The following is a 16,142-nucleotide window of genomic DNA, read 5'->3' as shown; positions in this document are numbered from 1 at the left end:
GGTTTATGCTAGAGGTCAGGGACATGGCCCCTTCCCCTCTGAAGATGCTCAGAATCCATGGAGACAGCAAGGATGTCCATGCCACACGGCTGGAACTGCCCATTCAGGTTTGGGAACAGGGGTCTCAGATTCTAACCAGAAGACCTGAGAGCCAGAAGCTCAGTGAGATGCTGGCCGAGGCGCATGCCATGGAGGAAAGGGTAAGAGGAGGAGGCGGCTGCTAAGTCTACAAGGGGTGGGGGGAGTCCTTCACTTCCTACATGGCTGCCTGTCACCCAGAGGTCCCTGCTGGCTTAGGGGTCAGGCCCTTAATTCACCTGAACTCAAGAGTGGGATCCTAGACCTGCAAGGGACGCCACTTCCCTTGGGCATCTGGGTTGCCATCCAACACTGAACCCCCTTTAGGGTTGACTTCTGCAGTTCCCACTAAGTCACCATGTGGCCAACTTATGATTTAAGGGGCAAAGGGAAGGGCATTCAGAATAGAAATACACACATGAGGTTTTCTGCTCAGATTAAGACCTAGAAAGACGTAGACGTACCACCTGGCAGTCTAGATTTCTAAAAGCGGCAGGATGTTAGAAATACAGATTGAGCCATACACACAAGCAAGGTGCGAAGATAATCTGTATATTTTAAACAGCAGACAGACCACTGTAAGTAACAAGGATTCTTCAGCTTTACTACTCTGCTTTCTTTCTGTCATTACACTAACGTCTTAAGCAAACAGGATTCCAACTTGGGCGAGGATCAAATTCAAAGCCTACCACTCATATGAAGTTAAAACTCTAGTTCTTTAAAAAGAAAAAAAAAACAAAAACCCTGAACCTGAATAAAAGCCCATCATTCTGAAAGATCAAAATAAGACAATCAAGGTGTTGTCAAAGTTCAAGGCGAACAGCTGGGAGCACTGACAACACGATGGGGAAAGTTGCCGTTTCTGTCTCAACGTGGTGGCCAGGAGACCCCAAGCCTTTGTCACTGCGGCTGGAAATCACATTATTGTGATTCTGCAGTTCAAAGGGCCGCCTGCTAAGGGTGCCCCAAAGTTCTGCCCACCTGGGTTACAGACAGTTTTCCTCTAGTCTTAGTTGGATTGCACAGCACACTGATTTCCACCTTAAAAGCGCAGACAGCAGGAACCTGCCATGGTCCCACCACTGCACTCTCCCGCACCCAGGCAGGCACTGCCCCTGGGTCACAAAGCTCCTCTCCATGGACCCCAAAGAGCTTGGAAAAACCTTTCTTAGAACAGTGGAGCCACCACTAGCTATTTGAAGTGGGTCTACAAGAAGAAATTTTCCTCATCGACCCTACCTTTAAAAGAACACTCACGCCTCAATCATATCAGATTCGAAGGTGCATAGGTCATAAACATCCTTCATAGCATAACGGCAAGGGAAACATCAAGGCACGAGAAAATCTGAATAGAAGCCAGCAGCACACCCTTCTTGTCAAAAGCACAACAGCTAGCTTAGGCTAAAAACTCACAGCTGTCGTCCTCCCGAGGTCAAAGCCTTCCTGCTCCTCACAGCAAGCCTGGTCTTTCTCTGTGCTCAGCCCAATCTGCCCTGGATTCTGGTTGAATGACCCCCTCTTTGCTCATGACCTGGGCTAAGCTGGGGAGAACAGACCACAGGTTATGTGCCTCTCAGGGAACAATGAAACGTGCCTTGGAACAGGAGGAAGGCAAGCCCTCCCACAGTTGGCAGGAGTGCTGTAACATGGATTCCGGGGAGGGCTGGATTAAGTTTGAGATGAAAGAAGGATTGCAGCTTCAATGCAGTTTGGAGGTGAAGGGTTGATGGAGAGTTAACAGGTGACACAGGACTTCTCAGAGCCTTTAATACACTTTGAAATGTTGTATTAAGGAGATCCAAGAAGGTGGACAGTTTTTTGCTTTGATTATTTGTATGCTTTGCAGAACCTCTCAAGGGTCTGTAAGCCTTTAGCAACTTCCATAGGCTAAACATGCAGACAGGTCACCCATCTCATGAGAGGCAGTGCTCGTTTGGGTACGAAGTTTTCAACTCCCAGCTGGCTCTCAGCTCTCCTGGTCACTATGGAAACAGGCCAACCAAAACCACAGTGAACCTTCAAGAGAAGGGGAGGGAAGTGCCATAAAGAGTCAGGAAAAAAGGAAAAGGAGAAAGAAGTTCACTGAGCTTCTTATTCTAATGCCAACATTAACGATAATCACGAGGCCTTGTCATCTCTGCAGTAAGATCTCTGCCACGGCACAGATCACTAATGCCTCTGCTGGCTGGTGATTAAAACCTGCTCCACGCCCATCGTCCTGGTGTGACAGGTGGCTTGGGCAGGAGTCTCGAACGCTCCTTAAAGGGCACATGCTACTGCTGTCAGTTCTGGTAACTGTGGGACCAGCGGGGGTGGTCACGCATTTCAGGAGGAGGTGCAGAACCCACCATCACAACTCATGCAGACTAGGAGACCTCGACCCCTGGGAGGAGGCCTGGCCAGGATCTCTCCCGTCCTTTAGGAGGTGGGAAGCAGCTCGAGACTTGTTAAAGAGTGTGCCCCCAGCACAGGGCTACCTGGCGACGGCCGGGCGGGATAGGATCTGGTGCCGGAGTTGGGGAGATGCTCCGACAGCCTCCTCTGGTCGGAATCCCTGGGCCCTCCCTCGTGTGGGAGCCTCCTGGGGTGTCTCAGAGCAGGGGTCATAGAACACAACGGCACGTTCCACCTGCTCCCTTCTTTCCTGAGTGATAAATGGAGATTGGCGGGGCTCAGTACATCAGTAATCTAATAAACAGTGGCTTCCAGAAGAGACAGTAAAAAGACCAAAGCACAAATTACAGAATAACGCTTATCAAGAGCCACGTGCCTGTTTTCCTTTCTCCCCTGTTCCCTTTTGGAATTCGGGACGATGACCAACCGGGAGAAATGGCCACCTGAGGAAGAAAGCCCAGTGGGGAAACGTCCCTGGTGAGAAGTCCCACACCTCACCTGACTGCCTGGGCTGCTGGTGACCCTCGGTCACTCTCCAGGAGCCTCTGTGCCCTGCCTGTAAAAAACCACCTCACCAGTGATTCCCAAGCGTGGCTGACACTCAGTCATTCCGAGGACAGTAGTTTTCAGCCCCCCTCAGTCCCCTTCAGAATCGCTAATTCTGAGGTGGGGCCCAGGAACCTGGTGTTTGAAAAGCTCAGCCAGGTCTGGGGAGGCGGGGACTACGGGGCCTGCACTGTCGCACCGGAGCCCTTCATTCCACTACAGAAACTTCTGCGTCACTCTTGCCCTGGCTGCTCTCAGCGGGATGGTCAGGGGGTGGGGGGGCACCCACAGGGGTTGGTGACTTGGGAAGTAGCCCCGCACAGACGCAGTGACCACTCTTGCCTGGGCCCTGGGTTAATTACTCAAGCAAGATGGTATGTCAAATCACATAGAATATTTAATCGGTTACTGTGATACCATAGAAATACCAAGAATCATAAAAGTAAAAATTAAAAAAAAAAAAAAAAGCTGCTAGGTCGTACATAATGGTGCCAGGGTTCTCCCGGTGGCTGCTGGTCTGTCGGCATGCCAGGGGTCACTGGCCGTGGTCCTGGGGCCTCTTGCCTTTGCCCTTCTTCTTCTTGTCCTCCAGCCGCGGCTTCAGGGCGCACACGCAGGCCGACACGCCAGCGATGGCCTTGGGCAGCTCGGTGCCCTCACTCCACTTGTCCTTGTCGCGGTCGTAGACCTGCACGGTCTTGGAGAAGGCCGTGTTCTCCCAGCTGTAGCCGCCCAGGATGTAGATGCGGCCCTCCCACACGGCCACGCCCGACTCGCTGTTGGCGTGCAGCAGGGGCGCCACGCGCGTCCACTGGTTGCACTGCGGGCTGTAGGCCTCCACGCCTAGCACGTCGAAGCGCTCCATGGACTCCAGGCTGTCGTCGCTGCCGCCGATGGAGTAGATGCTGTCCCCCAGGCTGCACATGCTGTGCCAGCCGCGCGCAGTGCTCATGGGCCGCCGCTCCTCCCACACGTCCGTCCGGTGGTCGTAGCACAGCAGGTTCTTGCGGTAGGGGCCGATCTGGTAGTCGTGGCCCCCCGAGATGTACACAAAGTCCTTGTAGATGGTGCCCGCGTGGCCATAGGTGAACCTGTGGATGGGCGGACGAACAGAGGGAGAGAGGAAGCTCAGGGCTTGCCTAGGACAAGGTCAAGATTTCATCGGTCGGCTTCCTCAACCACGGTCATCTGGTTCTGGGTGATAAACTACGTGGGTTACAATCCACCCTGCTAGTTATTTTGGGGATCAAGGGACTCAACTCATCACGTGAAGCACGAGGCCCAGGCTGGCACACGGTCATCAGTAGCTACTATCATGACTGTCTACTCATCTTATTCACAGGTGTCCAGGTAGGGCTTCCCTGGTGGCTCAGTGAAGGAGCTGGGATCCACACCCAGACGCTCACCCCACACCCTCTTCTAACTTCCAGGGACCAAGTCCCCTAGACACAAGTCCACAGCAAGCCTGCTTCAGAGGGTGCACCTGCAGGTTCGATCGCAGGGGGCTGGTCAGATAAACAAGTCCCCTCTGCTAAGCCTGTGACGATAAACGCAGTGAATGGACATCTGGAAAGGGTGGGACAGTCATCACGCCCCCTTCACAGACGAAGCAGCAGAGACAGCACAGGGTGGGGACACCTGCTCAAGTCAGATGGAGCACAGACGACCCCCACCCCCTGAACTCCTCCTGCCCAAAGCTGAGAGGTTTTCAGTGAATCTCTCACCCCCTGAACCCAGCACCCACTCCCTGAAACTCAGGCAGTGAGGAGACTTGCAAACGGAGCACTCAGGCAGCCCCCAACAGGCGCCCTGACACGCCGCCACTACGCCCTCTGCTCCTCATGCTGCTGTTCACAAGCCAGGAGACTCTGCCTGGAATTGGAGGCCAAGATACCCAGAAAGGCAGGTGGGCTCAACTGCCACCCCGCAGCCTCGGCGTCTGTAGATCTGCCCCCAAACCCCAATCACCTTGGCAGGCCGGCTACATAGGACCAGGAGTCGGTCTTTGGGCTGTAGGTCTCTACCGAGGAGAGTGCTCCGTTCTCATTTCGGCCACCGACGGCCACCAGCATGTCCTCGATGGAGGCCAGGTAGAAATCCACACGGCGCTGGTTCATGGAGGCCACCTGTGGAGGCGACACGCCTGTACTTCCCCATTCCCAAACTTGGGTCAGCATCAACACCCAGCACTGTGTCCCCAGCATGCTCCATGGAAGACACAGCCCAGGTGAGGCAGAGGCCACCTGAGTCTGGGGAAGGGAGCCAAACTGGAAGAAGAAAGGGGGGCTCTTTGGGTGGGGCCCTCAAGACCTCATGAATCCCTATGAGGGGCATGGAGAATTCACTTCCCCAAACCTGTCTGGCCAAACCTGTCTGGACTAGAATTCTGCAGGACACACGGGTCCCAGCCACTGATGGATTGGTTTCCTGAAATGTAAGTTCACCTTTCCCCTTGCCCCCCACAATCAGGTATTTTAAAAAGTAGTACTGATTGCCATCTGTGCTGGCGGGCAGAAAGTAGCACTCAGCAGGAAATTAGCAACAGGAGACCCAAGCTTCTTTTTTCCTTTTTAAAGACAAGCAGGACATTCGAATGAACACGGTTCCACAGCAGACTATATGGTTAGGCTGCCACTGCTATGAAGGTATGGAGGCCAGCCTTCTAGGCTGGGAGCCTCCTTCTTGTGGCAAGACTTACAGAGTGCTTGGTTTTAGATTTTTGAGAATAAAAGAGAAAAGTCATCTGAGTCCCTTCTGAACCTTGAGCTCAGGAAACCTCCAAGTTAGGTCAGGAGACTGAGGTGAGCATGAAGACTGGGACAGACTCTCGTGAGTGGCGCTGTGGTTCTGGGGAGGAAAGGAGCACAACCCCCACCCCCCAACAATGTGAGCTACAACCACACCCTGGGAGGTCAACATCCCCCCACCCGCTTCCAGAGGGAGAAGCTGAGATTTGGAGCGGGCGTGGAGCCAGCCTGAAACTCTCAGCTACAACTGGCCAAGCTGGGCCGTGAACCTGGGTCTGATACCAAGCCCCAGCCCCTTCCCAGCATGAGCCACCACACCTTCCAAGGGGCCATGGCTCCTACGAGACATGAGCCTTCGCAGCCTCCCTGAAGCACCTCCAAACCTGTCCCAAAGAGGAGCTTGGCGGAGACTCCCAGACGTGGGGAGGCTGTCAGAAGTATGGGTCAAGTCTCCAGACCAGTGCCATCAGGGATGGTAGCCACTAGCCTCGCACGGCCATTCACACTCACGTTTAAACACGTGACAATGAAATAAAACCGAAAACTCAGTTCTTCGGTCCCATGGGCCACACTTCAAGCCCTCAACTGCCACATGTGGCCGGTGGCTACTGCTGGATGGCACAGACACAGAACTGTTCTGCGGGTGCAGAGTTCTACGGGGCAGCGGTGCCCTGGGCGTGGCCCATCCCTGCAGAAGGTGGCCAGTCAGCCCTCAGTGCCCCCAACCAGGCAGGGGGCTGTGATGGGGCTCGTCATCTTATCATCACACCTAGTTCAGAAGCAGGACGGCTGTCCAGGCCTGAGAGAAGGGAGTGAGGGGGCAGTCAAGACTAAGGTTAAGAAGATCGAAAGTCCTCAAGAGTAAAGAAATAATCTGGCTTTAATCTCACCTTGATCCACTGTTTACAGCGGGGGTCATACCTATAAAGGAGATTGGAGGCCGCATCCCCTCCGTTGTCCCGTGAGAAGCTGCCGCCGGCGATGAAGATGAACCCCCCCAGCACGGCGACGCAGTGGTGGCTCCGCCGGGCCGGCAGGGGCGTCTCCTTGACCCACTGCTCACTCTGGGCGTCCAGGTAGCAGGTGTCGTCACTGAGCTCCAGACACCGCTCGGAGACCTCGCCGCCCACAAAGAGCAGGCACTCCTGGGTGGTGCGGAGGGCCGTGCGCTTGGTCTGCATGACGGGCTGGGCTGCCAGGCTGTTGTGGTAGCGCACGGCCTCCTCGATGAAGCCCTCGCAGTTGGCCTCGCGCGGCAGCAGCGAGCACACGGCGGGCTTGACGCGGTGCAGCAGGTCGTTCTTGGGGATGAGCGGGAAGTGGATGTTCTCCAGCACCTGATAGGCATGGGCCTCGCGCTCAGGCTGCTGCGTCAGCCACTGCAGGGCGGCCTGCAGCAGGTCGTGCTCACACTCCCGCTGCACCTCGCTGCTGCCCAGGTAGGCGCACAGCTTCTGCATGGAGATGTTCTGCAGGAAGGCGGGCGTGAAGGACAGCGTGCCGAAGCGGCTGAGGATGAAGCTGTCGATGAAGGCGTCCAGCCGCTTGAGGCTGTAGATGGAGGCCAGCTCCTGCAGGTACAGGTAGTTGTCCTCGCTCACCTCCTGCTCCAGGTACTCGCAGCAGAAGTCCACCGCAGTCCAGATCTGCAGCAGGTGGGCCGTCTCCAGCACGTAGTCGATGTTGCCGCCGTCCAGCACCAGCTCCCCGCCGTACAGGAAGTCCACCACGGCCTTGAGCCCGATGTAGGAGGCGCCGATCAGCTCCACCTCCTTCTGGAAGGCCTCGCGCATGCCCAGGGTGAACATGGAGTTGAAGTAGTCGCTGCACACGGCCAGCAGGTTGCGGTGGGCCGGCAGGCGCTGCTCATCGGCCACCAGGACCACGTCGCAGAAGAGGCCGCGCAGGCGCTGCTCATTCAGCCGCTGCAGCACTGTGCCCGAGTGCTCGGCCCAGCGGTACACCTGCATCGGCGAGAGCGCCTGTCAGGAGGGGAGGGGGCCTCGGACCCACCTAGCGCCACCCGACCAGCGTTTAGCATACAGCAGAATGAGAGAGAACGGGAAACAGAGTGCCAGAGTACCTCGCAGAAGTAAGGGTGTTTCACTGTGTGTGTGTGTGGCTATGTACTTGTATTGGGCTTCCCTGGTGGCTGAGATGGTAATCAATCTGCCTGCAATGCGTGAGACCCGGGTTTGATCTCTGGGTCAGGAAGATTCCCCTGGAGGAGGGCATGGCAACCCACTCCAGTATTCTTGCCTGGAGAATCCCATGGGCAGAGGAACCTGGTGGGCTACAGTCCATGGGGTCGCAAAGAGTCAGACACGACTGAGCAACTTTCAGTTCCATTTCTTTACAAATAAAATTTACTCAACCTTTCTTTTTTCCTTTCATTCTCCCCCTCTCTTCCTCCTTTATAAACAGAATTCCCCAAAGTGTTCTTCGTTCCCTCCTTTCCCATCTCTGTTTCCTTCTCAGCAAGTGTGTGTCATGGCAGAGGTTTGCAAACGCTGTCCCGTGGGGAGGGTGAAGTTATGTGGGGCGGAGCCTCTCTGGTGGGACGGGAGTTGGTGGAGCCCCAGCTCTGCAGCCTCTGAGTCTCCAGCAGCCTCTGAGCCTCCGTTCCTGGTCTCACAAGTGAGGCTGAGTCTGTTTATCACCCAGGTTTGTGGGGGTCATGAGACAGAACCTGGCACAGAGCTGGCCCCAGGGGAGCGGCAGCAGAGTCACCTGCTGGGCCCCTCAGTCCCCACGAAGGCGCAGTGCCGACACTTAGGCTACGAGACCATCCAACAAGGTCACGGGACCCAGAGACTAACGTGCCTGGGGAACTTACTCTCAGAAACACGGCTTCAGCAGTCACGGCCAGGGTTAAAAGAAACGTATGTAAACTGCAGCAACACTATGCTACACATGGCCCTGTACACGTGACTGCACGCTCTTGTTCGAGCATCATGGGAACCCTCCAAGGGAGTGTCAATTATATTTCCAGATGAGGAAAAGTCAGGCTCAGAAAGACTGCAAAATCTGTCCAAAATCCCACAGAGACTGAGAGGCAGGGCTGGGATTTGAAACTAGATCTGATTTCAGAGCCCAAACCTTTAATCACCATGCTACACAGGAATTAACAAATCAATTGATAGGAATAATTAATAGGAGTTAATTCAATACATTCAGGTTGGTGGACATTGACTGACTGTTGTCTGCCTGCCCTGGGCTTTTAAAGATACAAAGAAAACTCAGACTTTAGATAACAGTTTCTAAATCCTGGACGGAATAATCAGGATATTTCACACTGCTCTATTTACTCTCTATAAAAACAAGAAGATGATTCAACATATAAGAAAACGGACCACTCAGAAACATCAGCAGGGAGATTCAAGGGTGATTGGGAAAAAGGGCTAGGCATTAAGTCTGATGTGTGGTGGGGGTGGTGAGGCTGGGCAGGTGCAAGCAGCTGGCTGACTTGCACACAGGTCCCTAGAGGTTACTTCTCAACGTGTATTCTATGGCTGGGGCTTGGTTTTTCCTTCCCTTCCAAATCTGCTCTCTACCACCTCCAATGCACCAGTAACGGGCCACTTTATTTCCCTGTGGTCCTTCCCGTCCAGCCAGTTCCAACATCCATGGCTCCATCCACACCGAGTCTCAGGCAACATCCTCACATTCTGAGGACACCATGCAGCCAATCCCTACAGCTCCCTTCTCTTTCAAGTCCACAGAGCCAGGCTCTCCTGCCTGACATTACAGGGTGGCTTCTTGGAGGTTCACACATGGATATTTCTGCCTATTCTGGTTATCCAGAGAGCGCTGGGCTGGCCTGGTTTTGGCTTATAATTGAGCAGGAAAGGTCTGGGCTCCAGCACAAGCTGGCCTGGGGCCCCACTTGGGTGCAGACTGAAGGAAATAAAAAGGCACCACAGGGGCGGTCTATCGAGTGACAGTGAAGGCTAGTGTCCTTGAGAAGCAACTGAGGGGCCTCAAGTGGGCTCTGAGCCCACCCTGGTCTGGTTGCTTCCAAGCTGGCGGGGGCACTGGAACTATCACAGTTAAATAGGGGTACACAGGCCCCTAGCTGCGGCGTGAAAAGGAAATAGCCCTGAGGAGGGGCAAGGATAGGGAGAGCCCCGGAGGAGAGGGCTTCTACACTGCTTCTACAGCTGGGCCTCCAGGCTAGGTGGGCTCGTTTAGTTCTGCACCTGGGTCTCCACCACAGCCTGTTTCCACATGTTTAGTGTAGCAGCAGAGACAACAACTAAAAACAGACAACCGTGACTTCCCGACTTTAAAGGGTCATCAGTAACTGAGTTGCAGCACTTCACATAATTTAGAAACTCTGACCTTCGACTTTCTCCCATGACATTAACCCTGTTCATCCCTTCATTTCTTATTTTAGCACCTTCACCAAAGGCTAGGCAAGGGAAAGAAACACAGGTACTCAGGGTCTAATGCTGGGCAGAAAGGAGCAGGTATGGGGATGTTGTTGTTTAGTTGTGAGGTCGTGTCCGACTCTGCAACCCCATAGACTGTAGCCCGCCAGGCTCCTCTGTCCATGGGATTTTCCAGGCCAGAATACTAGAATAGGTTGCCATTTCCTCCTCCAGGGGATCTTCCCAACCCAGGGATCAAACCTGTGTCTCCTGAATTGGCAGGTGGACTCTCTACCGCTGAGCCACCAGGGAACCTGAGGTATGGGGCACCTTATACTAAAAAAGAATTCAGGGACTTCCCTGGTGGTCCAGTGGTTAGGACTCCAGTCGCTTCCACTGCACAGGGTGCGGGTTCAATCTCTGGTCAGGGGACTAAGGTCCCACAAGCCACGTGGCACAGCCAAAATAAATAAACATTAAAGAATAAAAAATTCAGCATTAAATTGGATCAACATATTTTAGAGTAGACAAATGAGCAGCGGCAGCCACAGAATGGAAGGCTCCATTGATCTGAGACAGGCAAGGTGTACCACCACAAGCGGTAACTGGGGTGACCCTCCGAAGCAGGCCAACAAGAGCAAGGAGCAGGCACACACAGCCACCCCCGACTCCATTCATACAAGTTCAAGGGCAGGTGAAACTGCTGAAAGCTGGGAGAGTGGCTCTCCCTACTGCAGGGACCCGGAGGGGTCTGGTGATATTCTTTCTAACTTATCCAGGTTTTGGCCACACGGGTGTGATGAATGTCTAGAAATTCAAGGGCACGTTATGATTTGGGCGCTTGCTAAGTATGAAATGTTAGGAACATAAATACAACAAACCAAGGGATAAAGAAGCCTATTCCTGAAAGCTTCAATTCAAAGAGAAACAGGCTCAGAATCTGGCTTGAAGGGACAAAGGTTTCTAGCGCTGTCGAACTTAGAAAGCTACGCTGTCTCGGCAGCCAAGCTCCGAAACAAAGCCCCTTTGAGGCAGCAGTGAGACCTTTCTGGGTTTTCACAGCAGATAAAGCCAGGCTTGGCAAGGGCCTTCTCAGTCGGCTCAAATGGAAACAGGAGAGTTCTCAGGGGGATCAGCCTCCCCTGAAAATTACACCCCATTTTTCTTTTTCACACATCTGTTGAACCTCATTCCTCTTTTTGTCCTCATCTGTAAGTTGCTCGCAGCTCCCTTTATCTAAAATGGTATTTCTTCATCTTTCTTCATTTGTCTGCTTTTAAGATATTTTTTCCCTAACAGCTTGCTATGTCATTTAAACACACAATATACAGTCTATATATTTGGGCATGTATTATATGTACTTTGAAAGAGTAAAATTCTTTCCACACCCCGAAGCTCACCCCTTGTGAGCAATGTCAGCCCCATGGAGAATGCATGATATAGTCCAACCATGACATTTAATCGTCAAAACAGGAGACTTTTAAAGAAAAGGACGCTATTGATATTTATAAAGAGACAGGTATAAATGGGGACTGTCCCACAAATTGGTCCCCTGAACCTCATCTACAGCGGCTGTGGGGACAAGGGCCACTCCAAGTCACCTGAGGAGTCTGCTAAAGGTTACAGAATACCAGGTCCTGCTCCCAGACTTTAATTTAGCAGGTCTGGGGTGGGGCTGGGTACATGTACTTCCAATGAGACACCTGCCCCCTCCCCCCTTCCCAAGACGAGTCTGATGCAGTCAGTGTGACACAGGTAGGTAGCAGCGCCCTGGGGGCCCACCCTCACTCACTCCTAGGGTCCCAGAAGGTCACGATCAGGAAAGGCTCTGGCCCTTCACATCAGGTATGCCAAGTGCTGCCCCCACTATAAGGCTGGGGGCTGGCTTCTTGACAGACATCTTTGGAGCCTCAGGTGGAAACAGGAATCCCATGGCATCCACCCTGTCCTGTACACCTCTCAGGGTCAAAGTGCAGGATAAAGGAGTCCAGTTGTGTTTCTAACATCCACCACTCCCTTCAACCCCCGCTCTCTCTGATTTTATGATTTTTCCACTCCTTGCCTGTGCCGCCTCTAGTCACCGTTAAGGAGATTAACACCAATGCCAAGAATAGAAAATCAGCCTGTACAATGAGAATGAGCTTGTTAGAAAACCCTCACGCTTCTTGGGCAATCGGCACAGTGACCCGTTCACAGACCTTTGAGGACTCGCTGATCTTGTACGGCCGAGACACTCGCGTCTGCCGGCTTCCCTCCATCATAAACGAGATCGCAGCCCTACGACAAGAACGGGGTTTCTGAGCATGTAGTAATAACTCGAGGTCATTCACAAATCGCAGGCTCTGCTGGCAGGTGTCAGTGACAGCAAGAGCGAAGGGAGGGAAGAGAGAGACAACACTGTACTTCCAAGCACTCTGTCACGCTGAGTGCTGAAAACATTCGGGTGTTCAAATCAGACAGAACACATAGTAAGCGTTCCCTTCTCACCTAAAGTCCCACCACGTCTTGTCTCTCAGCTCACCTACAAACACCTACCTTTGGATGTTTGATCAGAAGGCCGTCTTTGCAATAGATCAAGACCACAGTATCAACAGTTGTCATTTCAGAACCCAGACTATGACCCTGGGACCAAGTTAAGGGACTGACACCTGCCATCATAGTAACCTTCCACCTGGCTTGACCAAGCTGACGTCACTTAACCCATTTCACAGATGACGATGTTGAGCTCAAGGTCACACAAAGCTAGTGAATGGCTGGCAATCAAAGCTGAATCTGTTCAGCTTCAAAACTGGACAGACATGGGCACTTGAATGGGGCCTAGGCTTTGAGTCTCACCCTTGTAAAATTCTGTGACGTTCAGGATACGGTTCAGTGACGACTACCACGTATAAAATATGCTCTGGACACAGGCACTGTCTTGTTTTCTTTGTCTCACTGATTTAAGCCCCACAACATCACCAGGAGGCCAGCACTATTATTACCCTCAGTTTACAGAGGAGGAAGCTGTCCCAGCGAGGGGAAGGAACTTGCTCAGCTTCACACTCAGGAAGCAGCAGCAGAGTCAGGATTCCAAGGTAAGGAGGCTTGCATGCTCTCAAGCCCTAGGCTACTCCACCTGGCCATTAAACAAATACCCACAGGCAGGAAACCTTTGTGAGAGAATGGGAGAGGGGATGGGGTTATGTCCTGCCTGGAACATCCAAGATAAACTTGAACAAGCAATTTAACCTTTCTACACACTTCATGGTGGAGTCTATGGCAAAGGCTGGTGTACCCACACCATGACAGGCTTCTTCCAGTTTTTGAAATGTCAAGTAACTCACTAAGAGCACAGAGCCGGCTCTGGGGGACCTCGGAGGATGGGCGCACAGGGAGGAAGGATTAAGCCAGCAACATGGGCACAAGTCATATACTGGGACAGAGGGTTTACAGAGGGATCTATCCCCTGCTATCCGAGTTGAGAAGAGTCAGCTTTTGCTAATAAGTAACAGTGCAATAAGGAGTCCAGCGCTCAGTTAAGATAATCACGGAAAACAAGAGGGGGCTCCAGTGATGTGGGGGAATGGGTTGGGGAAGCGATCCTGGTGCAGTCTACCCTGCCAGTTTCCTGGGGGAAAGGAAGGGATAAGTAGATTTCTCTCGGCAAATTAGCAACTTTGTGACAAAGACCAGCTGTAGCCCTCCCCCCAATCCTTTCTGACTGCCCCTAGGATGCTGGGGGCTCAGAGACGGAAAGGAAGGACACCAGCAGCCATCCTACTCTTCATCCCTGACTTCCTTGTTTCACCTTCACCCTCCGAGACAGGTGTCACCGCCGCTCCTGATGCCCAGGCTCAGGTGGCCGTGGGGCCCGCCCAAGGTCACCCGCAGCAGACCGTCTCCACCACCCGAGGCAGCCAGCCAGGTCTCAGGTCTGCCTTCAGTGCTAAAAGCTTTGTTTTCTAGGCCAACGTTTCTAGAGAGAGTTTTCCCCGTGAGGAGGCTCCCTTTTGTCTGCGGGCAAGCGGTTCGGGTGCCCAGCTGCTCCAGGAGTGTGGGTGTCAGCTGCCTCCTGTGCTTTCTGCAAGCAGGTGAGGGGTCAAGGCCATCCGCAGGGACGGTGGCGATACCCAGTGAGGCGCTGAGAGGTCTTTTTACTAAACACGGAACAGAGGCCACGTCCGGGCGGCCGGCAGGGTCCCCAGGGAGCCCGGGTTTCAGGCCTGAAACCTGCCGGACCGCGGCGCTCGGGAGGTGGGGGAAACCGCGTCGTGGAGGTGGAGGTGGACCCGGACGCCCGCCCGCACTCACCGGTCCCGGCTCTCGGCGGACACCGCCGTGGCTTCCTCGGACACGGCACCGCTAGGCGGAACAGCCGGCACAACAGCCGCCCGGGCGGGCTCGCGCCGGCCGCGAGGCTGGGGAGGGCGCAGAGCGGGGAGGGCGCCGGCGGCGGGACGCGGGGACGCTCGCCCACCTGGGCCGCGCGCCGCCGCGCAGGCCGTACCTGTCCCACCTGTGGGGGCGGCGGCCCCCTCCCCAGCCCCGAGCCTCGGGGCCCGCCCCTAGCCCTGCGGTCCTCACCGGCGCTCCGCCGAGCACAAAGGGCTCCCGCGGGCGGAACCGCGGCGCCGGCGACCCTCCCGAAGCAGGCCCGCCCCCTGCCCCGGCCCCCGGAAGGCGCGCGGGCTCCTGCCCCGGCCAGCGCAGGAGCAGGGCGCGCGCGGAGGCCCACCTGGGAGGGCACGCTACTGGCGCGGCGCGGGGACCCCCGGCGGCGGGGCCGAGCGGGCGGGGCGGCGGGGCCGGAGCGCCGGAGCCCGCGGGCCGGCCGGGAGCGCGGCCATGGCTCCGCCAGGAAGTGCGAGGCCGAGGGCGGAGGCGCGCGCAGCCAATGGCGGCGGCCGGGAGCGGGTGGGCGCAGGCGGTGCGGGGGCGGGGCCTGCGCGGGGCGGGGCCTGCGCCGGGGCGGGGTCTGTGCGGGGTCCCGGCCTGCGTGGGGTCCTCGCCCACCCCTCGGCCCGCACACCCCCTCGACCCGGGGCCTCACTGGCGGCCCCGGCGGGCCACTCAAGAGTCAAGCATCGCGACCGCCTCCTGGGTGTCGACCGCCGTCCCAGGCGCAGGGACACGGCGTGGACCAGACAGGCGAGGTCGGGGGCCTGGGGGACCTGAGTGCTGGGAGGGGGCATCGCGGGGGCACCTTCGCACCTTCACCCTCTTCCAACCTTAGTTCGGCCGGCCGCATTGCGTTCACTTACAGCGAGGCCTTCGCTGGCCCCCTGTGTTAAAGTCACCATTCCTCTCTTCACTACCAAACAGTTCTGTGCTTGCTGCTGCTGCTGCTAAGTCGCTTCAGTCATGTCCGACTCTGTGCGACCCCATAGACAGCCCACCAGGCTCCCCCGTCCCTGGGATTCTCCAGGCAAGAACACTGGAGTGGGTTGCCATTTCCTTCTCCAGTGCATGAAAGTGAAAAGTGAAAGTGAAGTCGCACAGTCGTGTCCGACTCCTCGCGACCCCATGGATTGCATGCAGCCTTCCAGGCTCCTCCGTCCATGGGATTTGCCAGGCAAGAGTACTGGAGTGGGTTGCCATTGCCTTCTCCGAGCTCTGTGCTTACCTCCGTCTAATTCTTCTCAATCATTCCTTGTTCATTCGACTTACTCTTCTCTCTCCCTGACTGGAAACCCGCCGGGGCAGGGTTTGCTGCCAGCCCCAAGGCTGGCACCTGGTAGCCTCTTAACTACGTGTTTGAGGAATAAATGAGCTTTAACCACCACAGATCTATCATTGTCAAACTTACACTACAGCCTGAATGAACCTTGGAAACATTATTCTAAGTGAAAGACACAGAAGAACGGGAATTGTATGAGTCCATTTATATGAAATGTCCAGAACAGGCCAATCCATAGAGACAGAAAGGAAATTAGTGGTTACTCAGGGCTGGGATGTTGAGGGAAATAGTGTGGCTGTTAAGGGATGTTTTTGGGCAGGAGTGTGATAAAAAATGTTCTGAAATTCGGTC

At 54.9% G+C, this 16,142-nt stretch overlaps 1 protein-coding gene across 2 annotated transcripts; it reads right to left on the bottom strand.

Annotated features, from left to right (window-relative positions):
• Window positions 1-3,397: 3,397 nt before the first annotated feature.
• Window positions 3,398-14,982, bottom strand: KLHL36 (kelch like family member 36). 2 transcript variants are annotated; one of them, NM_001077118.1, is given in 5 exon segments: window positions 3,398-4,109; window positions 4,987-5,144; window positions 6,656-7,729; window positions 12,334-12,412; window positions 14,850-14,982. In NM_001077118.1, coding segments are annotated over 4 exon segments (1,851 nt in total). In that variant the 5' UTR covers window positions 12,397-12,412; window positions 14,850-14,982; the 3' UTR covers window positions 3,398-3,553.
• Between the last annotated feature and the right edge of the window lie 1,160 nt (window positions 14,983-16,142).

The sequence above is a fragment of the Bos taurus genome, chromosome 18 (assembly GCF_002263795.3).
Source record: "Bos taurus isolate L1 Dominette 01449 registration number 42190680 breed Hereford chromosome 18, ARS-UCD2.0, whole genome shotgun sequence".
Taxonomy (NCBI): domain Eukaryota; kingdom Metazoa; phylum Chordata; class Mammalia; order Artiodactyla; family Bovidae; genus Bos; species Bos taurus.
Note: the sequence above shows the minus strand (reverse complement) of the source record. Positions and strands in the feature narration are given on the sequence as shown.

What these genes read in the sequence shown, in the direction of transcription:
- KLHL36 (XM_024978614.2), bottom strand. Translation starts at nt 12,396, where the DNA reads ATGATGGAGGGAAGCCGGCAGACGCGAGTGTCTCGGCCGTACAAGATC. An exon ending in AGATCAGCGAGTCCTCAAAG is followed by an intron (nt 7,730 to 12,333) that starts GTCTGTGAACGG and finishes TCGCCGATGCAG; the next exon opens with GTGTACCGCTGGGCCGAGCA. An exon ending in GCTGTAAACAGTGGATCAAG is followed by an intron (nt 5,145 to 6,655) that starts GTGAGATTAAAG and finishes TCGCCTCCACAG; the next exon opens with GTGGCCTCCATGAACCAGCG.